Raw genomic sequence first — 23,814 nt, 5'->3', positions numbered from 1 at the left:
GTAGTGGTAAAAGACTAACGATTCCCGCCGATTACCTTTTATTCCACAATTACCATTTATTCCACAATTTCATACTAAAAGTGAATAACTAATTATATTACATTGGATTTCCCGAATCTAATGTGCCATATGGCTGTACACTTTTAGCATTGACTTGTAGTTGCATATAGACTATTATCATTCCATCCCTCTTGTTCCTCCTCATTGTCTCCAGTCCTAGAATAAAGGTCATTTTCAGCCCACCCTGACTCATCTATGTCATCTGTGTCATTTTGCCTATCAGTTATCTTGATATCTGGTACATTAGAAGAGTCAATTGTGACATCAGTATATGAGTATGGCTGTACTGGTTTCTGTCGCTTAGGGCTTTGTATCGGTGGAATGGTGTCGTTACCGGGATTTAATATTTCACCATTAGTGGCATGTGTTGATGGTGTATTGTACGAGTCTTTATTGACAGATGTGTAGACAGGTCCCTCTCCATTGACTGTTGCATAGAATGGTGTATCAGACTTATTGTTATATTGAGTCTGTCCAGATGGCACAGGAGTGGCATTTTCTCCAGGACCTGTTCTTTGCTTTCTGAAATGTGATTAAAATTGGGAAACATTGAGAAATGTATTATTAAAATTGAAAAAAATGTACAATTTGAGATTGGTTATTGATATGTTGGTAGCTTGGAGATGCATAACTTTTCCATCAATGACAAAAATTAAATGCAGTTTTATTGCTTATTGCATAGCAACCAATAAACGCAAAACTAAACGGCAACAAATGAAAACAAAATTGGCATATGCACTAACATACAAGAATTTTTTGCTAAACTAAATGTTCTCCTTGAAAATATTTTGCTTCTTTAAAAGCCCTTGCCACATTATTAAAAGTAATTCAATATAATTGCCAAATAACATTTTATAATTGTGTTATTCAAAAGAGAAATAATACTACAAAAAGAGAAGACTATTTGTAAAGTGTGTGTGTCGCTATTAGATGACAAAACTTACTTCCTCCGAAACCACACAACAACCACTACAATAACACATACGACAAATAGAACAGCTCCTCCTGTGGTTCCGGCTATGATTACTTTGGAAAAAATATAGGACGGAAAGTGTTAATTTTATGTTTTATAATTTTCTTTTATATCATTTAATTTTGTGCATGGTTAGTACTTGACTATGTTTGATTTATAACTCAGGCAAATCGTTACCACATTAATTGAAATCCTTTAAGGGAACTGGAATGAGCGTTTTGAGCGTTTCGACAGTATTTTTGTGGGACATGAGAGCACATCAGACCTATCGAATTGCATTCTGAATATGAAGAATGTCTTTCTGATATCAAATAATTTTCATTTTATGAAATTCACGATCTAATTCAAATCTTATGACAAATTATTAAAATTTGATATTTTTCACATTTTTGAGATATAACAGTCCTCGAAGTAAATTTTATAAATTTAATGATATAGTCTTAAAGTGTATGTAGCTGGGAGGAAAAGCCGACGATCAATTGAAAATTTTGACCTTTCATATTGAAGATATAGATTTTTTCCCAAAAAGACTTAATTTTTTTGGTTTTTTGGGGAAAAAATCCATATCTTCACTACGAAAGGTCAAAATTTTCAATTGATCGTCGGCTTTTCATCCCACCTACATACACTTTAAATATAAATCATCAGATTTATAAAGTTTACTTCAAGTACTGTTAAATATCAAAAATATCAATTTTTAATGATTTGCCATAAAATGTGTATTACATTGCGAATTTCAAAAATCAAAATTATTTGATATCAGAAGGACATTCTTCGTATTCAGAATGCAATTCGATATGTCTGATGTGCTCTAATGTCCCACAATAAATACTGTCCAAAGGTTCATACCCCACCCCTTAAGATGTGAAATAACTTTTCTACCTTAGCCAAATAATTCAAAATGTGAATACACAAAATCAAAATATATTCAATATTTATCAATTATCAACATTATCTCCAAACTGTCGGGTAAAAATTGTTGATAGCAGTTACAAAGTACATAATTACGTACAGGTTCTTTAACACACCATTAAATTAGTTTAGACCAACCTGTTGTGTCTGATTCATGTGGTGGTATAATTTTGCTTTCTGGTGTAGTATTCGGAGATGATTCATTTACTATATATATGAGAAAGATGATTGTAAGAATATTAATTATATTGCGACCTAACTGCATAGTGGAGTCAATGATCCTCTTATTGCACTTGCATAAAAATATAGGGTTGAGTCAATGTCGGATCAACGTTGGCCCAACGTTGACCCAACGTACACAAGTCCGTTGGCCCACATTGGGCCAATTTATAGTGTTGCTATCTGAGGAGGATTGTTTTGAGGAACCATATACGTCCATGAAATAGTATTTAATTTACGGCTGAATTCCGAGAACAACATTTTACGGTGTCAAAATTCAACACCTTTGTTTTGCGTAGTAGGCATATATTATACAATGTTATAGAAGCATAATTATACCGATACGTTAAAAATTTCGACGGTAGTAATTTTTTAAAGACCCACATTTAAATCCCAATCATGTTTTTATTCTTACATTTTAGGTTATTCATTTACCTTCGTAACATACCTGAAGATGGGAATGTGCACACTGGAAGTTCTGTCTCCCATTTTGTGTCCATAAGGTTATCGTCAAATATGCATTGTACTGAAGGTGTGCCCATTATAGTAAAGTCAGGTTGACATGCAAATGTTACGTTCTTCTTGACCTGTACATTTTCATCGGCATTCAGATATCTATGCATTTCTGGTAATGGACATTGAAGCAGAGAAACTGCATGGCAAAATGAAAATACATGGAAACATTACCAACTAAATTTGCAAGGTTAAAACTTCTGGCAGTTGCCATTATTTCAGAGAAAGCCGCTTTGTTCAACAATAAGTAACGGATGCTTTCCTATAGTTTTGAAAAGTTAGACAAGGCAAGCACCGAGGGGTACAAGGACTTGCAAGCTCTCATACATGCTGAAACTATCACGTATCTAAATATTCTTCACAAACATTTTGAACTTAACCATGTGAACTGCAAAGAATGTTGAAAGTTCTGACGATCACGGAAGGGGGAAGCCCCTTATGTAGGTGTGTGTTTTTTCCATATGTTTCTATTCATTTTCCTCTCTTGGTCCAACCCCTTTAGTAAACCTAGGTCTGAATGGGGAATTGATTATGCTCGATTGCTCGATTTCAATTTCAAGAAAATGATGTTACCTAGGCCTAAGACCATGAAGACTAACAACTCCCTGTTGTACATTTTTGTCTGAAATTGATTATGAAGAAAAAAGTTGTCAAAGACATTCGCGTTCAATCATGAGCTTACTGTCATATACAGCTATTCTAAAAACATTTCCGCAAGTCTGGTTTTCGTTTCCGACACATGGTTGTGAGCATTCCAGGTCAGAGCGTTTATCTACTTCATATCGTGCGTTTGCAGTACCACAGAAACACTGATTGCCATCCTCTACTCCTGCATAGCGTATGTCATTTCGGAAATCCACACAATAATTGATACATCTGCCTATTGTCATGTCAGGGGTACGAATTTCTCCAAGTGGTAGCACTCGGACGTAAAAGTCATAAAAGCACCCAAGGTATGCGTCATCTGAAATTTAACATTGATATCCTATATATATATATAATCCATTCAACACTATTATTGAAAAACGCCGTTTCGTATTTAGACTTCATATATTATCTCTATCTCTCTTTTGATTTGTTAGTGTTACACCTATCCATCATTTTTTAAGTTTTTTTTCCTCTTTTTTTGTCTCAATTTAAATTCGATAATATGTATATTGCTTACTCAGTGTTTAATAGAACATGTCACAAACGGGGATCACATCTATTAATGGTTAGCTAGCTACTATTAACTGCTACATATACAGGGCGGTCCAAAAAGATCTTTACCCAATCTGACAGCATAATTTCTCGAAGTTTAGAGCAGCCATTCCCAAAATTGTTACATACATGTATTTTAAATATGTATCTTTCTAAGAATATGTGGGGAAAATATATATGAGACTGAGAGAAAAATAAGTTAAATTAACAAAATGGCAGTAGTTTTACGTCAGAGGGCCGAAAATCACTTTGTCCACACGTAATTCAATGGGATGTATCCGATTACCATCAGCATTGCGTTAGGCACATATCAATTTGTAAGCGCTCTTTAGAAAATCATAGTTAATTGAATTTGCAACCGTATGACAAAACAGGCACTTTTTTTGCACAAGATTTAAAGACAATTGTCCATTGGTCATTCATTCTTATAAGGCTAGTATATGGACAATATAAGTGTGCTCTTTCATTTAATGACATAAAATTTGAAAAATTATTGTAAGGAACACCTGAGGTTTTGACTTTTAAAACCTACATTTTGGTCAAAAAATGTGCTTGGATAGGTAGTTTTCAACAGATTTACTACATTCGCCTGGCTATAACATTAAATTATCGTTATCTGTTGACCTAATGGAGAAAATTGTTTGATATAAAATCGTTTGATATAAAAAAAAAATTCTGATTGGATGAAAGGAACACTTGAGGTTTTGACAAAAACCAATCACATAATCCTATTTTTCAATAGATCTCACACAGCTCTTATGATGCTATGCACTCAACCGTGTAGTATAACACAGACTGCGTACTAGGCTAGACTCGCTGTGCTGGAAATGTCTGTGTGCTCGGGTGTATCGAGGTGGAAACTGTGCGTAGATGCATTTATAAGAGAATCGTTTTTGTAGTCAAACCTTTTCATATGTACATAAAATATACGCTGGCGAAGTTATGTAATAATCGGATTAACTACCATAGCAATACGCTGGCGATGTGACGTAGTTAATCGGATTAACTGCCATAGCAATAGAAGCTAATTTAGGGATGACCATCATAATTTCATGTTGCCCCTATTGCTACAAAAGATTGTTTTCTGGAAAGAACTCATCAACAGAAGTATTTTGGTGGTTAAATGGTCAAAAGCGGTCAAACACCTTTCGAATTATGAATTTTCAAAGTTTCCCATTCTGACCGGTCATTGGAACGAAATAAATTGACAAAGTCTAAAAATAGCAATGTGAGCAAAATTGGTATAAGCATATATTTACCTTTTATATTTCTTTATTTTAATATATATGCAAACATGAAACAAGCATATTGTGAACGTATCAAAGGGGTCTCTTATGAAATGGCACTTTACTAGTCAATAGCATTAAGTATTTCTTCAAACCGAGGCACTGAAATCATGCTTTTAGAAAACATTTACCAAAAATTAACCATAATGGCCGAAGTGGCACAAAATCAAAAGTCCAGGTGAACTTTTTTCCACAACAATATACACTACACATAAGAAAAATACTAAGGTACTACAAGTGATTTTCAACATAGGAATCCAAACAATCAAGTACCAACATGCACAGCTTTGTCCTGATATCACTTCTGGGGTTTTAACAAAATGTTTAACCTCTATTGTGATTGGCAGCAGCATAATGTATCTCTTTGATAGCTGATAATGCCCAGCCATTCAGCAAGTGGCTAATAACTGACCTTGATAGGCTTGAATGAATACTGTTATCTGCTACAAAACCATCACACTCTAGGACCTGGTCACTCCATATACTACAGGGAGCACAGTACTTTAACAATGGAGTGAAAGACTCATTATTGATTAGGCGCGTATTTTAAAAGTACAGCTCCTGTGCGTGTATAGCAGCAAGTCAGTGCAGATGGTATAAATATAAGAAAATGTTTAGGGTTGAGATCAGGTGAAAAATACAACAAATGAGCACGAAACTTCACATTTATGTTCAGAAAGGTGTCTATTTAACATGATTCGAAAGGTGTATGGAAATTCCAAAGGGAAGCTGGTGATTTAATTTTTAACTCAAGATCTACTTGTCCATTTTTTTAACCTTTTTACAGAGGGTATGATAGAGGTAATAACGACAACTCTGCCAAATTACAGCTCAGTAGGTTAAGGTTTTCACCTGATCTTATTTATCTGAATATTTTGTGCCATTCTGAGCAGTGCTGCACTTGGCCGCTGGCAATTAAGCGCACTGTGGCGATGGACCAATTTTGACTCACACTTACAGAAAAACCAAATAAGTTATGTTGCTGTAATTTGCAGGATAGTTACAACACATAATTGGCATTAAGATCTCCAATTTTTACAGAAAAATTATGAAAAATAAAAGAATGAGCTCAATTTAGAAATGTCTGTGCAAGCAGTGCACAGTTGAGCTCCCTGCGGGTCTATGGGAGTGTTCTAATCAAGTTGATGGTTCATTGGTCATCCCTATTAATATAATTTTAATTATATAGCCACGCACTACAACGTTCATGCGGTACCAATGCATTGAACCATAAATGTCAAAGAAATGCTGATCACTTGTACCTGTAAGATTAGTCTCTTTGAAAAGAGCGGTGTTGTATTCAATCCACACCACTCTTCGCCATACATTAATTCTCCCAGCCACATTTCTAAGTCATTAAGTCATTCTTACATGTTTCTCATTTGAAATTTTGATTTTCTGAGTAATAAACCCATAATTCATCAAATTTCCAGCCGCATTTTTCATTAACTTGTGGAATGCATCTCTTTTGATGTATTCCACAAATTAATGAAGAATGCGGCTGGAAATTTGATGAATTATGGGTTTATTACTCAGAAAATCAAAATTGCAAATGAGAAACATGCAAAAATGACTGAGGCATTTAGCGTAGCAGGCTGACGATATATTTAAAATTGTCTTCCTCTATTGCTGTGGTAGTTAATCCGATTTATTACGTCACTTCGTAAAATTCACATACAAACTTGAAGTTTACACACAATACTTTAAGTGCTTCATACCTAGGTTAGCCATTTAACTAAAAAAATGCAATGTGCTTGTTAATATTAATGCATTGATTTTTAATATTAATACACTGATTGATACATCGATCCCAAGGAATATCATGTACGTGATTATATCACATGTGGCGGAAATGGCACCCTTTATATCAAGCCTTGGAATCTCCTCTACATAACTCAATATTACTCATGTCTCAATATTTGAGTGCAAACACCGCTAGATCATGCTACCCCGACCAGCCTTTTAAACTAATATAATTATAGGTCCTATGCTTTCACTTACCAGTATATGCACACCTGAACCATATTAACATTATGAAACACACTTTAATGTCATTTAAAAAATTAATCGACGAAGACATTTTATACTGAAACAGTAGCATATTTCACCCAATATTGTCAGAAAAAACGCAACAGAACAATAGTAAGGCGAAAAATCAATTTATTCCGTGATTATTTCATTTATGTACTTCCTCAAAGTGCATGTGTGAAATAAGCATGCATTCATCAATTCACTGATTTACGTATCACGAAGAAAGGTCATGTTGCCAGAACAAAATCATTGAACTGAACAAAATGTCAAATTCATTACTATGGCGTTGTACAATTAAATAATTGTTTTGGTTTATTAAAGCTAACGATTAAAGGTTTGTTTACATACCAAATTTTCAGAAATAGGGAAAAAAGAGGACAAAATAGGGTTCTCTTCTTTGGGGGACACCCTGTAGTTTACGGCTGTATATCAGAATGTTTTGAAATTTATCTCCATATTGTTTCATAATAATGAAAACATTGTTCTTTCCCGTCAACAATGACACCTCATTTGTGACGATACCTTATTCCACGGCTGAGTACCTTTCTTTAAAAGACAGAGAGGTCTATTATTATACTGGTCTCAACCTATTTACCTTGATATCATTATGCAACTATAGTTATTGAACGTTTGACAATTTAATAAGTTTAACTTTTTGGCGGGAATTGTTTTGTGTGTGAGAAAATGTGAATATCGTCTGCACTTAAGCCTGGAGAGGGGGGTTAACGCCGATTGAGTATTACTGTATCTTAAAGAGAGAAGAAAGAAGAAAACAAGCACCGGCGAAAATATCTAATACCATAGGAATGACCCAGGACATAAAAGGACGAATCAGTAACAGGCAGCGTCTTGTTCACGGAGGTATAAACCGATCTTTTAACGTCAATTAACTTGCGCTAGTTTTCCTTAAGCATTATGACATAAACACACCCACAAACATCCAACACAAGCATACATGCCTGACAAACCCATACAAGGGTTAAATAACATTGTATTGTTTACTTGCCGTCTGCTTCGAGTCTTTAGAAAGAGAAAAGGGTACATTTCCTTGTCAATGAAATAGCCTGATATTGTCCTACTTTGTAGGAATGAAGCCTGTTTAACCACTATGCCGTAAATAAGAAGCAACTGTTCAAGTTCTACTTATTCGCCAAATACTAGTAATACTTATTCATAAACATAGAACGAACAGTCCATTATAGGCCTATATAGTAAGGCGTGCAAAACTGTGTCCTATTCAAGTGTTTATTAACACATACGGTAGTATTCTCGGATTTTAAAAAGACACTCTTCCTCTGCAATAAGGAATAATTGTAACACCATTGCTTAATCACCGGCACACCTTCCTTACCAATTGAAAACATTGCTATTTAAAATCTGAACAAGAATGTCAAGCTGGGCCGGATTTACCATAGGGCCAGATGGGCCCGGACCCAGGGCCCGAAATTTTGGAGGCTCCCAAAATTTCCCAGTGCAGTGGGCATCTTCCATTTTAGCCAAAAAAGACCATGTTTTGGGCCAAAATAGCCTACAAAAATTGCAGATATTTTGCGCGCTTCGCGCGCACTGGTCTGTTATATAGCAAATTTCAGCTTCAATTCGGGCTAAAATAATCTAAAATGTAAAATGTAAATCTAAAAACTTGGCCGCTTGAGTGCACATGCCTTCCTCATGTTGCGTTTGGGGCCTCCAAATTTTGGCCTGGACCAGGCCCCCCCCTCCAAAAAAGGTAAATCCGGACTTGTGTAAACGAGTGGAATTGGTTGCGAAAAAGGTTTTAATTTTTTTTTAATTATTTGATACTCACTCGTCGCATCAGTGTTTTCAATAGAAATGAGGCACATTTCAATTACATTACTTTTAATGTATTTATGCGATAATTACACAAGTTATATTTATCCAATTCATTTACTCAAATGGAGAGCTTTGGACACTTGTATGACAAAATGTGGCGGATGTTTACTTTACTCACCCATGATATCATACTTGGTGAGTTGAATAATCATGTTTAGCTCACGGAAGTATACTTGTAATCAAATGTTTGTATTTGAAAATACAATTTGATTTTTTTCTAGACAAAATGCGTCACCAAGTGGCAACCAAGAACAGGAAAGCGAAGAAGAGGAAGGTAACGGCTAAGATGTCAGAATACCCAGCACCTTAACTTCAGAGGGGCTACTTGCACAAGACAGAAATTGAAGATAGATAGAGGGCTTCATACACATAAAACATAGGATGAAACAGTTGAGGTTTTGGTATGCCTTATTAACATTATTAATACGATATTGTACCTTAAGTTACCGGCGATTATATGCGAAGGTGTTTGTATGCAAATGAGGTGAAAATAAAGTCCAGACATGAAAGATACGTTGCGATTAAATGTTTCACTTCAATGCCTGGCGCAATGAAATTGTGTTTGATATTCGTGTTTTGCGTACATATTCTTCCAATTTTAGATCCAATGTACCAAACATTGACATAAGAAACACGTATACTTTTAGAATGGAACTAAGAAATATGTGATTGACTAGTATTACATTTCAAGCAATATAAAAATGGAATAGAAAAGATACTTTATCCACACTTTGAAGGATTTTGCGCATTTTTTTAATGTGACCATCGTTATATCAAGGAAATTATAATATATAAATTCTCAAATTATGCATAGGTTTACTTTTAAAGCACCCTTTGCGCTAAAGCATCGTAGGCTCGTACATGTAAGTTTAAATGATTTCAGTTTCTAAAATCCAGGGCCTGGTTCTTAATTTGAAATAATAAATCCCATAGCTTGAATAATGTGGCTCAGTTACAGTCAGTCATGCGCATTGATCAATTTATGTCCCAGCCAACAAAATACATTAAACTTCCTATGGTATCCCTATAAATCATATTAGTACAGGTCGGGAAAATATTGTGTTATATAACCTCTTGTTTGTTTCTATTTTTCTATAAATTGATTCATATCATCCTGGGGTTATCTTTGCTTCCACGGTCACTGACGAATTGGTTATTTGGATAAAGAGGTTGCTTAGACGAAAGGGCAGAGACCTACGGGGCCTTTAATATAACGATTTATTAAAGTCGGTAAAGGCTAATATTATATGAATTCCTTGCATGTGCTTAATGTACTGTAAAATTCTAAAATATAGTGAAATGTCCCAACCTGTAAAAAGGAAAACCAGAGTCATCCTAAACAAGGGAACATGTAGGAAAGGAAAGCTACGAAGGCAAAAAAAGAGTAGAGTGCTTTTCAATGAACTGTAGAAATTTACCGACTCATAATTTTTTATACAGATGTAGGCAGTGAGCTGAAAATGCGGTTTATTTCAGCATTTCTTGCTACAATACAATTATTATTCGGGAATTTATTACTTTTTATTACAGTACTCTTATCCAAAAAAAACAGCATTATTTCAACATCTGACTAAATATTTTGCAAAAGGTCTATTTTACATTCTTAGTCAGTGGGAGTGGTCTATTATGTAGACACATAATCTGATTGGACAATTCTTAGTCAATGGTCTATTACGTAGACATATAATCTGATTGGACAATCGCATGATTTTGGGTGTCGTCTATCAAGCGGTAGACGACGCCACGTCATCATGAGTGTTAATAACCCGCTCATAGAGGTGCTCGTATGTATCGCGTTGTATGCGTAGACGCAGTGCGGAATACTCGCACGCGCTAGCAGTACGCGCAACAACAGATGTGAAGTTGGAAACAAGTTTCGTTCATTTTAGAAAAGGGGAGGTTTTTATGACGGCTTCTAAATTTTTGCTGTAAAAAATAGTTTACACTTACTAAAATAATAATTAACTGACTAAGAATGAGAATAAACGATAGGAATTTTTATTTTGACTATCCTCTTCCTATGATAGACGACAGGCAGGTCAAATATTTTTTATCGTAGTGGATACCGGCTTCGCTGGCACCCACTACTCAAAATATTGGACCTGCCTGTCGTCTATCACACGGTAGAGGATAGGATAGTCAAAATAAAAATTCCTTTGGTTTATTCTCTAAATAACATTTTGACAATATTTTTAGAATGTTGTCGTAATGTTGTTTCATATCAATTTGTAAGCGCTCTTTAGCAAAGTCATAGTTCATTGAATTTACAACCGTATGACAAAACAGTCGAAAATAGCCTACTTTTTGGACAAAAAAGCCATTTAAAGAGAATTGGCCATTGCTCATTGAAATAAAGCTAGTATATGGACAATATAATATTTGACTTTTAAAACCTACATCTTGGTAAAAAAATTGTGCTTGAATAGGTCGTTTTCAACAGATTTTTCACATTCGAGTTGCTTTAAACATCTAATTGCGTTATCGGGAATGACAAAAGTGTTTTTAGCTTTCGTTTCATATAACAAAACTTTTCAGATTGGATGAAGGGAACATTCGGGGTTTTGACAGAAACCAATCACAGATGCCATTTTTCCACTAGTCACGAGCTAGATCTCACACAGCTCTTATGATGATATACACTTAACCATGTAGTATAAACACAGACTGTGTAGAGCTAGACTCGCTGTGCTTGGAAAAATCTGTGTACTCAGGTATATCGAGTTGGAAACTATGCGTAAATGTATTTATAAGAGATCAGGGCTATTTTGAAACATTTTGATGACTCTGGTAATCCATTTTACAGGTTAATTTTACAGTACATTAAGCACATGCAATGATTTCATATAATATTAGCCTTTACCGACTTTAATAAATCGTTATAATTATTAAAGGCTCCGTAGGTATCTGCCCTTTCGTCTAAGCAACCTCATTATCCAATTAACCAATTCGTCAGTGACCGTGGAAGCAAATATAACCCCAGGATGATATAAATCAATTGATAGAAAAATAGAAACAAACAAGAGGTTACATAACAAAATATTTTCCCGACCTTTACTAATATGATTTATAGGGATACCATAGGAAGTTTAATGTATTTTGTTGGCTGGGACATAAATTGATCAATGCGCATGACTGACTGTAATTGAGCCACATTATTAAGCTATGAGATTTATTATTTCAAATTAAGAACCAGGCCCTGGATTTTAGAAACTGAAATCTTTTAAAATTACATGTATGGTATTATGCCTATGATGCTTTAGTGCAAAGGGTGCTTTAAAAGCAAACCTATGCATAATTAGAGAATTTATATATTATAATTTCCTTGATATAATGATGGTCATATAAAAAAATGCACACAATCCTGCAAAATGTGGATGAAGTATCTTTTCTTTTCCATTGTTATATTGCTTGAAATTTAATACTAGTCAATCACATATTTCTTAGTTCCATACTAAAAGTATACGCGTTTCTTATGTCAATGTTTGGTAAATTGGATCTTACTGTTAAATTGGAAAAATATGTACGCAAAACACGAATATCAAACACAGTTTCATTGCACCAGGCATTGAAGAGAAACATTTAATCGCAACGTATCTTTCATATCTGGACTTTATTTTCACCTCATTTGCATACAAACGCCTTTCACACCTTCGCATATATTAGTAATCGTCGGTAACTTTACGGTACAATATCGTATTAATAATGTTAATAAGGCATACCAAAACCTCAACTGTTTCATCCTGTGTTGTATGTGTATGAAGCCCTCTATGTCTATCTTCAATTTCTGTCTTGTGCAAGTAGCGTCTCTGTATATGCTCATAAGTTATTCTGACATCTTCGTCGTTGTCTTCCTCTTCTTCGCTTTCCAGTTATTGGTTGCCAATCGGTGACGCATTTTGTCTAGAAAAAAAATCAAGTTGTAATTTCAAATACAAACATGTTGATTACAAGTATACTTCCGTGAGCTAAACATGATTATTCAACTCACCAAGTGTCCAAAGCTCTCCATTTGAGTAAAATTCGTTGAATTGGATAAATATAACATGTGTAATTATCTCATAAATACATTAAAAGTAATGTAATTGAAATGTGCCTCATTTCTATTGAAAACACTGACGCGACGAGTGAGTATCAAATAATATTTAAAAAATTTAAAACCTTTTTCGCAACCAATTCCCCTCGTTTACATTCTTGTTCAGATTTTAATGTTTTTAATTGGTAAGGAAAGGCGTGTGCCGGTGATTATGCAATGGTGTTACAATCATTCCTTATTTCACAGGAAGAGTGTCTTTTTTTACCGAAGGTGTTAATAAGCACTTGAATAGGACACAGTTTTGCACGTCTTACTATAATGGACTGTTCGTTCTATGTTTATGAATAAGTATTACTAGTATTTGCCGAATAAGTAGAACTTAACTGTTCAAGTAGCTTCTTATTGACGGCATAGTGGTTAAACAGGCATGATTCCTACGAAGTAGGGCAATATCAGGCTATCTAATTGCCAGGGAATGTACCCATCTTATGTTCTCTTTCTCTTTCTAACGACTCGAAGCAGACGGCAAGTAAACAATACAATGTTATTTAACCCTTGTATGGATTTGTCAGGCATGTATGCTTGTGTAGGATGTTTATGGGTGTGTTTATGTCATAATGCTTAAAGAAAACTAGCGCAAGTTAATTGGACGTTAAAAGATCGATTTATACCTCCGTGAACAACACGCTGTAGTGTTATTGATTCGTATTTTTGTCCTGGGTCATTCCTATAATTTGCAATTGGATGGTTTTCGCCGGGTGTTTTTTTTCTGTCTTCTCTCTATAGCGCGTGTAGACACAATAACAGACAATCGGCGTTACTATGCCCTCCCACACCACGCTCAAGTGCAGACTATTCTCATTTTCTCACACAAAAAACAATTCCCGCCAAAAAGTTAAACTTATTAAATTGTCAAACGTTCTATAACTATATTTGCATAAGCAAGGTAAATAGGTTTAGACAAGTATAAGTGTATGTGCAAGCTTTGTGTTTAATGGTTCAGTACTTCTTGAGAAAAAAATCCGTGCTATTACCCGAGAATATCGGATTACTCCGACCTTCTCTTCATTCGCCTTCGACGCTTTCGCAGATACGGTTGTAAAAATATCAGGCATTATAGAAAAGCCATAATAACCTTTTCATTATGACACTGAGCGTCGTCAATATTTGGACATAACTATTGTTCCTTAAGGCAATTCTAATGATATAATCATTTGTTTGTGGAAAACATCGTGTAATTTGATATGGTGTAGTAAGGTTCATTGGCTTTATTTTCATCCAGTATGCCTAAACCAAGTATGTTATCGCAGTATTATGAAGTCTTTCATCCTAATAATCAAGTATAGTCGCACTCAATGATGATAACATTCGACGAGAAATGGCAATCCAGTATAAACTAATGTGGTTATTTTGAGAGTGTCGTGTTTATTACATTAAATCATAACCGTCGCTTAGTAGCTCTTAGTGCACAGGTCAATTTACCATTATCAGCAAATAAACTTGTTCCTATGAAATAAAAACAGATTTGTTACTCACCTTTTTCCGGTCATAGTTCATTGAATTTACAACCGTATGTCAAAACAGTCGAAAATAGTAACTTTTTGGACAAGATTTGCCATTTAAAGAGAATTGGCCATTGCTCATTGAAATAAAGCTAGTATGTGGACAATAATAGTGCTCTTTTATTTAGTGACATAAAATTTGAACACTTGAGGTTTTGACTTTCAAACCTATATACATCTTGGTCAAAATTGTGCTTGAATAGGTCGTTTTCAACAGACTTTTCACATTCGTGTTGCTTTAAACGTTGAATTGCGTTATCTGAAATGAAAAAAGTGTTTTTAGCGGAAGTGTTAGCTTTCGTTTGATATAACAAAACTTTTCAGATTGGATGAAGGGAATATTCGGGGTTTTGACAGAAACCAATCACAGATGCCATTTTCCACTAGTCACCAGCTAGATATCACACAGCTCTTACGATGATGTGCACTCAACCGTGTAGTATAAACATAGACTGTGTAGAGGCTAGACTCTCTGTGCTCGGAAAAATCTGTGTACTCAGGTATATCGAGGTGGAAACTGTGCGTAAATGTATTTATACGAGAATCATTTTGTAGCCAAACCGGTACCTTTTCATATGTTTCAAATAAAACGTTTTAAAAATGTTTTTATGACCTTTGTAATGTAACCCGACATTTAAATGTTAATAAAATGTTTTGACGAAAACCAAAACGCGATTATAACAGATTTATAACGTTTTAAAAACATTTTTTGTGTGAAAATTCAGCAAACAACATAATTTGAGAAGTTGTGAATGTTTTAATCCAGTCTGCGTCCAAAGTAATCGGCATTATCAGCCGGTAATTAACAGATCAAAAGTTGCGTTCTTACTTGGGAGGGCGCAGTAGCGGCATATCTGCAGTGAATGTTATGCGCATACTGAAATCTTAAAATATATCGGCGGAAGTGTTGGCTACTAGTAGCTCCAAGAGCCCTTGCTTATCACAAACAGGTCAACGTAAAGACTACAGAAATAAATGTGTTGCATTTCTTATATATACAACATATATTAGTAGGTTTATGCATTAATGCAAGCAAGGCATGTTCAAGAATCGCCTTCATATGGTCCATCAAGTGCTATGCAAATACCGGCACCACGCTCAATGCACCATTTATTTCTCATGGTAAATCCTTAGCGCAAAATTGACATTCCTACCTGAAAGGCACCATGAGTGTGTTCTCTACAACTTGGGACTTTTATCACTTTTTTTCTTCACATAGTCCGGATGAAGTACTCCTTATACTGCACTTTTCATCGTTAAAAAGGAGCGTATAAAATCGTGAAAGGTTTGGGGGATTCTGTGTATAGCTCGTGTCAGTAGTATAGTAAGTGGATAGTGCTCGCGAATCGAGAACAGGGCAGATTGCTTTACGGTAAACCAACATTATGATAATTGTGATCATTTATTTATGATAATTATGATAATTTAGAGTTAACAACATTGTATAAAACAATGCAGTGAATCCGCTATTTTATTACCATCACCTAGCCGATTTAATGAGACATGAACGAGCATTATCTAAAAAGGGTTTCTTTAAAGGTGTACATTAGGCAACACACACATTTCTATTTTTAGCTGTTTGCGCCCTTTTTACCATGCTTACAGGACAGGCAAGTGTAGCCAACAATCGTACGGAACCGACCATAACGAGGTCTTTTATCATGGGTCATTTGGCCCGCATTTTTCAGCCCGCAAGTTGGCCAGAAAATATACTAATCTATTTGGAAACAACATAAGAGTGTTTGGAACATGTATCTGAAATAGCATCAGTAAAAAACGGTATTGACTAAAGGGTTTAGAGGCTATGTAAAATTGATATAAGAGGTTTGTTTTTTAGATGGATCACAACTTTTTTTTCATTCGTTACAATTACGTCAATCATTCATTACACTACAATTATTTTTACTCCAAACCGTCTTTGATTTCTTTAAATAGTTATTAATTTTAAGTGAATCCTCTGGCCCTCTATAACTTGACGCCAAAAAGAGGGTAACCTTAAGGAACACAAAAACAACGCTCAATGTCATAATGAAAAGGTTTTAAGGCTTTTCTATAATGCTTAAAATTGTTACAACCGTATCGTGTCTTCAGGCGCTTAAAAGGGGAAAAAGAAACACCGGCAAAATCCATCCAATTCCAAATTATAGGAATGACCCAGGACAAAAAACGACGAATCCATATCAGGCAGCCATCTTGTTTACTGAGGTATAACCTGATATATTTAAGTTGAATCAACTTGCGCTAGTTTTCCTTAAGCATTATAACATAAACACGCCCATAAACATCCTACACAAGCATACATGCCTGACAAATCCATACAAGGGTTAAATAACATTGTATTGTTTGTTTGTCGTCTGCTTCGAGTCGTTATAAAGAGAACATAAGATGGGTACATTCCCTGGCAATTAGATATATTGCCCTACTTCTCAGGAATTCTAACATTACTTTAAGTCCTTCATACCTCACTCGACTTCAACTTTTTAATCCCAATATGTCCAACTTACTGGATATTTTATAATTCACTCCACTTCAATTTGCGCGCATTTCATTTCGACATTTGAAGAAATCCCCCTACAAATGTGTATGTTTATGATAGAGAATAAACATCTTTAAAGTAAAGGTAAAATGAAAATAACAACAAATAATGTTTCTTTTCCTTAAACAAGACCAAGGAAAATAACAATTTGGGTGTTCCATTTTATTTCAATGCCAATGAGGTTAAGAAAATAGCAGTTGTTCCAAATCTACCTTACGCAGAGTGGGCTGACATTCAAATTTTAGATGTTTCTTGGACAAATATTAAAAGTGGGTATCGCTATAAAAAGTGTCATAAAAACAAAACTGTAAATGCTAATTCCTTGGTTTTTTCACACAAGGTCACTAATGGATATATCATTTATAAAATGTTTTAAAATCTAAAAGGTTCAAATCGGTTCTAAAATAAAAAATGGATTCTTTTCTCTATTGCACTTTTTCATCTCCGACGCACGTCTTCTCTAGCCAATTGAAAATATTGTCATACAACTTAAAGGTCCGTAACCCGATCGACAAGATCATCCCCCCGATTTTTTTCACTGTCGATGAGTTTTTGGTATCACACAATAGATAATATTTTTTCTCATTACTCTCCTGAAATTTGACACTCACGGTCGATGTATTTCCGGAGAATTCACGCAAAAACTGTTCAATTAGAGGCTACCACTTCGGACTTCTGGGCAGGCATTATTATGAATGAAATCGTAATATTCAGTCTCCTCAACAGCTATTTAGTTTTCGCGTCATTCACATTGTATGAAAAGAGCGAACCGCAATAACTGCTGAGGAGACTTCAGATCGACGACGATAGTATAAAGGTATATAAAATCTAATCATTTTTGAAGCTGCCTGCGTAGCTCAGTTGGAATAGAGCGTCGTATTTTTGTACAAGAGGTCCCAGGTTCAAATCCTAGTGATTTCTTTTTCTGCTCCATTTTTAAAATCCAAACTTTTTTACATTCATTTGAAATGTACATATTGCAAGGGGAAATATATTTTGTTTCTTTTTTCTGAACCGGTTAGAAAAAGAGCTTTTAAAAAAAAAATCAAAATTTTCCGTTCAATACGGGCATTTCCAGCATTGTCGTCAGGGCATTTCTGTTTTGCTTTGCTATTGAGCTCTATTGCCATTATGCCATAATTTATACACAAAAATCTATCATGAACGATATACAGACGAACATGGAAAAACTGGTTGTAGGGGAAATCTCACCGTAGTATCGGAACGTGTAGCTAGTGGAGTGGAGTTTGATGTCAGTGCAACCACGCACGCACGGCACATGACGAACGGGAATTACGGCATATGTTGTTGCGTGCCTTCCCAGAATGCAATTCACGCATACCAAGTATTGGATTGCAAATTTTGCTGTTTATTCACATTTACGCAGAAAAAGCTGCATAAAGGGGACAATATTTGATATTATATATAATTTTAAAGACAATCCATATCCCAAACCATTAGGGTTACCCCCCCTTTTAAGGACAAGAATGTAAAAGGGGCCAATCGTACCAGCGCAATAAAGGTTAAATATTTGTGAACAACTCAATGCTCACTCGTCAGTATTTTAGTGGAAATCAGCATTTGCAACTGTGATGTGCTCTCAGTAATTTAATTTGATGATTTATCTTTGTTTACAAAGTTACATGAGTGATGACATTTTGGGGGAAATTCCCCTCTCAAATTGAGCAAAACAAGTTGAATCATATCTAATTTGGAAACCCCCTGAGGTTGTAAAGTGAAAATGATGTAATGGAATTCCCCTAAGGAAGTGATGTCATGTGAAAGGTTAATGTTATAATTAAGGCTTGGGAATTTCCAAGATCACATTTTGCTATTAATATTTGGGATTTCCCATTGCTTGATATATAAGAAAATGTAAACACAATTATTGACACAGTTGATAATGTTGATCTGGGCTAGCTAGCTAATATGCTTACAGTCCAATTCCTTCAAAGAAAGGAAATTGCTAACCAGAATTAATTTAAGTAGTCAATGCACTACTACCTGCCGGTGTTGTCGGAGAAGATCTAGAATACGTCAAATTATTATTATTGTGTATGTGCATTTGTTGTCATATATTATACCAATCATAACGTGCTTTCAATTAAAGACTTAGATTTTGTTAGCTTAACCAAACAGTGTATTTGTGTTGTGCATTCGTGTGAGGTCGGGTAAAAGGTGATTTTGGCCTTGAGTCAAGTACGACTCGTAACAAAATTGGGGGCTTGTCGTCCGGGATATACACTGTAAAAAAGTTGACATTAATATACTGAGTCTTGAAAGTGAAAGTACAGTATGGCAGAGTTCAAAGCAGAAGAGTTTCTTGAAACTATAAATTGGGAGAAGTTGGATGAGTTGAAGAAGCCTGATTTATTGGCATTTGCCAAACATTATGACTTGAAAGTAAAGCAAGCTATAAGAAAGCAAATAATCAAAAATGCCTTGATTGATGTTTTGGTCGGGGAGGACATTTTTGATGAATCCTATTTGGAAGAGAAACTTGCAGTAGAAACTGAAATCCGTGGGGACTCGGCATTTAAATTGAAAGAGTTGGAAATTCAATTAGAAATGAAGAAAATGGAAATGGAAATGGATCAAAAGAAAATGGAAATAGAAATGGACCAAAAAGAAAAACTGGAAATGATCAAGTTAGAGAATGAAAAACAAGAATAGATAGCTCTTGAACAACAAAAATTAGACATGGAAAACAAGAAATTGGAAATGGAAGACAAAGCACGCCATGAAAAGATGATGCTTGAACAACAAAGATTGGCTACAGAAGAAAAGGAAAAGGTAGCAAAATTGGAACTTGAAAAACAAAAGTTAGAAATGGAAGAGAAGGAAAAACTAGCTAAAATTGAAATGGAAGCACATTTGAAAGAAAAAGAAATTGAGTTTGAACAAGAGAAGTTAGCAAAACTAGGTGACAAATACTCATCAAGTTTCTCCTCAAAGTCAAAGTCAGACTTGATGTTACAAAGTATGTAAAGCTTGTGCCTAAATTCAAAGAAGTTGACGAGTACTTTCAACATTTTGAAAAGGTAGCTACAAATTTGAAATGGCCTAAAGAGCATTGGACCCTACTTTTGCAAAGTAGTTTTGTGGGGAAGGCCAGGGAGACTTACTCAGCTCTACCAATAGAGAAGTGTAATAATTATGAAGAAGTCAAACAAGCAGTCCTTAAGGCCTATGAGCTGGTGCCTGAAGCATACAGACAAAAGTTCAAAGATTCAAGAAAGCAAGCAGATCAAACCCACGTAGAATTTGCTAGAGTAAAAGAACAAATGTTTGACAGGTGGCTTGGTTCAAAAGAAGTCAAAGATGATTTCGGCCAACTTAAGCAATTGGTTCTTATAGAAGAGTTCAAGAAATGTGTCCACGTTGACATTAAAACACATTTGGATGACAGCGCTAGCAAAATTAAGACGCTGAACGACGCGGCGACAATGGCTGACGACTATGGCTTGACGCACAAGTTGAATTCAAGTAAATTTAGTCATAACAGAAGTTATTCAAACAGGTTCAGCCATAATCAACCTAGAGCAAATCAGGGTGGTACACAGGAAGGGAGATCTCAGTCTAATCACAGATCCTGGTCTAATTCACAGCATAGTGCTGGTGGTAGAGGGACCCCATGGAGTTCAGGTACCAGACCAACAGGTGGGACTGAATTTAAATCCCAATTATTTTGCAATTTCTGTAAGAAACCAGGACATACAGTGACCACGTGTCGGACCTTAAAAGCCAAACAAGATGCACAAAAACAGCAGCAAACTGCTAGTAATACAGTAGGATGTGCAGTGTCACTTGAGTCAAAGAAACAAGTCAGTCAAATTAAAAAACAAGAATTACCACAAAAGGGAGGTGACACAGACAAGGTGTGTGAGGAATTAGTGAGGGAGTAGTATCACTTGGTGATAATGGTAGTCCAAAGCCCATTAAGATTGTGCGAGATACGTGTTGTGCACGGTCTATGATTCTGGAAGGAACTTTGCCCTTTAATGAGGATAGTTCAGCTGGTAATGCTTTGATCCAGGGTATTGGGATGGAAATACTTAATGTACCTCTCCACAAAATTAACTTGACATCTGACATGGTTTCTGGTCCGGTAACCATAGGAGTTAGACACGAATTGCCAGTCAAGGGAGTGTCCATGTTGCTAGGAAATGATTTGGCAGGGGGGAAGGTTTTTCCTGACCCAATAGTTACAGATAAGCCCTGTTTGCAGGAAGATAATAGTGAGGAGAAGGAGATATTTCCTGCATGTGCAGTTACACGGGCAATGAGTAAGAAGGCCTCATTAGAAACAATTGAGGACAACCAAATTGATGACTTAGGCTACAATTTGGAAGACACATTTGTGTCAAAGTTGAATGAGAAAGAAGATAAACTTACTTCTCCAGGGGATAAAAAGACCCCTCAAAATGACACAGCCTCTGAGCATGAACAAATTGGGGAAACATTGAGAGACCCATTAAGTCATGACAGGCTGATTCTGGAGCAACAAAATGACCCAGAACTCAAAGAGATCAATCAAAGGGCATTGACCCTAGAAGAAGCAGAACAAAATTCTGTCTGTTTTTACAAACAAGATGATGTGCTAATGAAAAAGTGGCGCCCGCCTGATGCACCTGCCGATGAAGAGTGGAAGGTAGTGCACCAAATTGTGGTACCAAAAGTCTACCACACTGAAGTTATTAACATAGCACATGATAGTCCCATGGCAGGGCATTTCGGTGTTAAGAAAACTCATGAAAGAATTCTGAGACATTTCTGGTGGCCCACTCTCAGAAAAGATGTTTCTAAATATTGCAAAACATGTCACATATGCCAAGTAGTAGGGAAGCCAAATCAGAAAATACCTCCTGCTCCATTAAAGCCAATTCCAGCCTTTGATGAACCATTATTTAAGTAGGGTTATTATTGATTGTGTAGGCCCCCTACCAAAGACTATGTCAGGTAATCAATACCTTCTGTCAACACGCTTTCCTGAAGCCATACCCTTGAGAAATATTAAAGCAGTGACTATAGTGAAAGCTTTAACTAAGTTCTTCACATTTGTGGGGCTCCCCAAATCCATACAGTCAGATCAAGGATCAAACTTTACCTCTGGAGTATTTCAACAGGTCATGTATCAATTAGGTATAGAACAGTATACCTCAAGTGCTTACCATCCAGAATCACAAGGTGCACTAGAAAGGTTCCACCAAACATTGAAAAACATGATCAGGACATAATGTTTGGAATTTCAGAGGGACTGGGATGAGGGAGTACACTTGTTGTTGTTTGCTGCTAGGGAAGCTGTTCAGGAAACTTTAGGATTTAGTCCTTTTGTGTTAGTGTTTGGACACACAGTGCGCGGACCCTTACAGTTGTTGAAAGAAAAGTGGCTCAATGAGAAATCAGATATCAATTTATTGGATTATGTCTCCAATTTTAAGCATAGGCTTAACAGAGCAACTGATATCGCCAAAGACAACTTGAAACAGGGTCAGGCCAAAATGAAACAGTGGTATGATAAGCATGCCAAAGAAAGAGTGTTCAAATCAGGTGACAAAGTTCTAGTATTGTTTCCAATTCCAGGACACCCATTACAAGCCTGATATCATGGCCCATGTGAGGTAGAGTCAAACGTGGGTGAAGTAGATTATATTATCAAGACTCCTGGTAGACGCAAGAGCAGGCAGTTATGCCACATAATATGCTCAAAGAGTATGTTGAAAGAAGTGACAGTGGCATTCCAAAACCTGTGTGTACAGTAAAACATGCTGATAATGTAGACAAACATGCCGATGTAGACAAAATCGCCAATGTAGACAAGAGTAAAGATGACATGGTTGAATAAATTCATCAGGATCGGTAGAGTAAACTCAGTAACCAAAGTTCTTGATATCTGATCCAGAAATTGCACTTACTTTGTGTACGTTTCAGCAACACTGTTGCCTTTGTCAACACTTGATGATGAGTGATTCCTACTGGCAACCGACGCTAGATGTATCTCCAGCGTAGGTCTTGGTGTTGCCAGTTGATTTTCCATCTGGGGATTTTCTTGAACCCAGTTCTAGAAACTCATCAAAGATGTGTGAGAGTTGATACTGTCCGTCGTCTCTGTTCATGGTGGTGCCCCTCCTCTTTCTAATTTCTATAGCCTCCTTTATCCAGCGTGTAAATCGTTCTTGTTCCGTGCCAATGATCTCAGCGTCCCCCCATCCAATAACATGGTTCTTGTCGACTACGTGATCTGTTATTGCAGACTTGTTTACCGTTGTGAGAGACTCTTTTCTACCGGCTCTGGTGGTAACTGTACTGTTAACCTTCTCCACTTCTTTCCTGTGTTCGTCAAGTCGTGTACCAAATTTTCTTCCAGTTTCCCCTATGTAGGAAAGGTCACAGTTCAAACAGGGGATCTTGTAGACTGCTTGGGTCAAGTTGTTTGGATCACGTTTATCCTTCAGGTGGACCAATTCTCTGCGGAGCGTGTTGTGTGGCTTCATCGCGGTAGAGACATTGTATTTCTTCATCACTCTTGACACCCTTTCTGTAACTCCTTTCACATATGGTAGAACGACCGTACCACGGCTTCTGGTGCTGTCATCAGTCTTTTTAGCCGATTTCTTTGGCTTGACACTCTCCAT

General features: G+C 36.0%; 1 protein-coding gene and 1 long non-coding RNA gene across 2 annotated transcripts in view; both read right to left on the bottom strand.

Annotated features, from left to right (window-relative positions):
- The window catches only part of LOC140159268 (uncharacterized), a 486,168-nt gene that overhangs the window by 331,273 nt on the left and 131,081 nt on the right, over positions 1-23,814 (bottom strand). The gene's annotated exons all lie outside the window — the stretch shown is intronic.
- LOC140158400 (uncharacterized) lies at positions 144-23,814 on the bottom strand. Its single transcript, XM_072181492.1, has 6 exons — positions 23,367-23,814; positions 3,360-3,641; positions 2,613-2,816; positions 2,084-2,152; positions 1,005-1,086; positions 144-582 (listed from the first exon to the last, which is right to left on the bottom strand). Exons 1-6 carry the CDS (start codon positions 23,812-23,814, stop codon positions 144-146), a joined length of 1,524 nt encoding a protein of 507 aa, XP_072037593.1.

Source organism: Amphiura filiformis, chromosome 8 (genome assembly GCF_039555335.1).
Source record: "Amphiura filiformis chromosome 8, Afil_fr2py, whole genome shotgun sequence".
Taxonomy (NCBI): domain Eukaryota; kingdom Metazoa; phylum Echinodermata; class Ophiuroidea; order Amphilepidida; family Amphiuridae; genus Amphiura; species Amphiura filiformis.
Note: the sequence above shows the minus strand (reverse complement) of the source record. Positions and strands in the feature narration are given on the sequence as shown.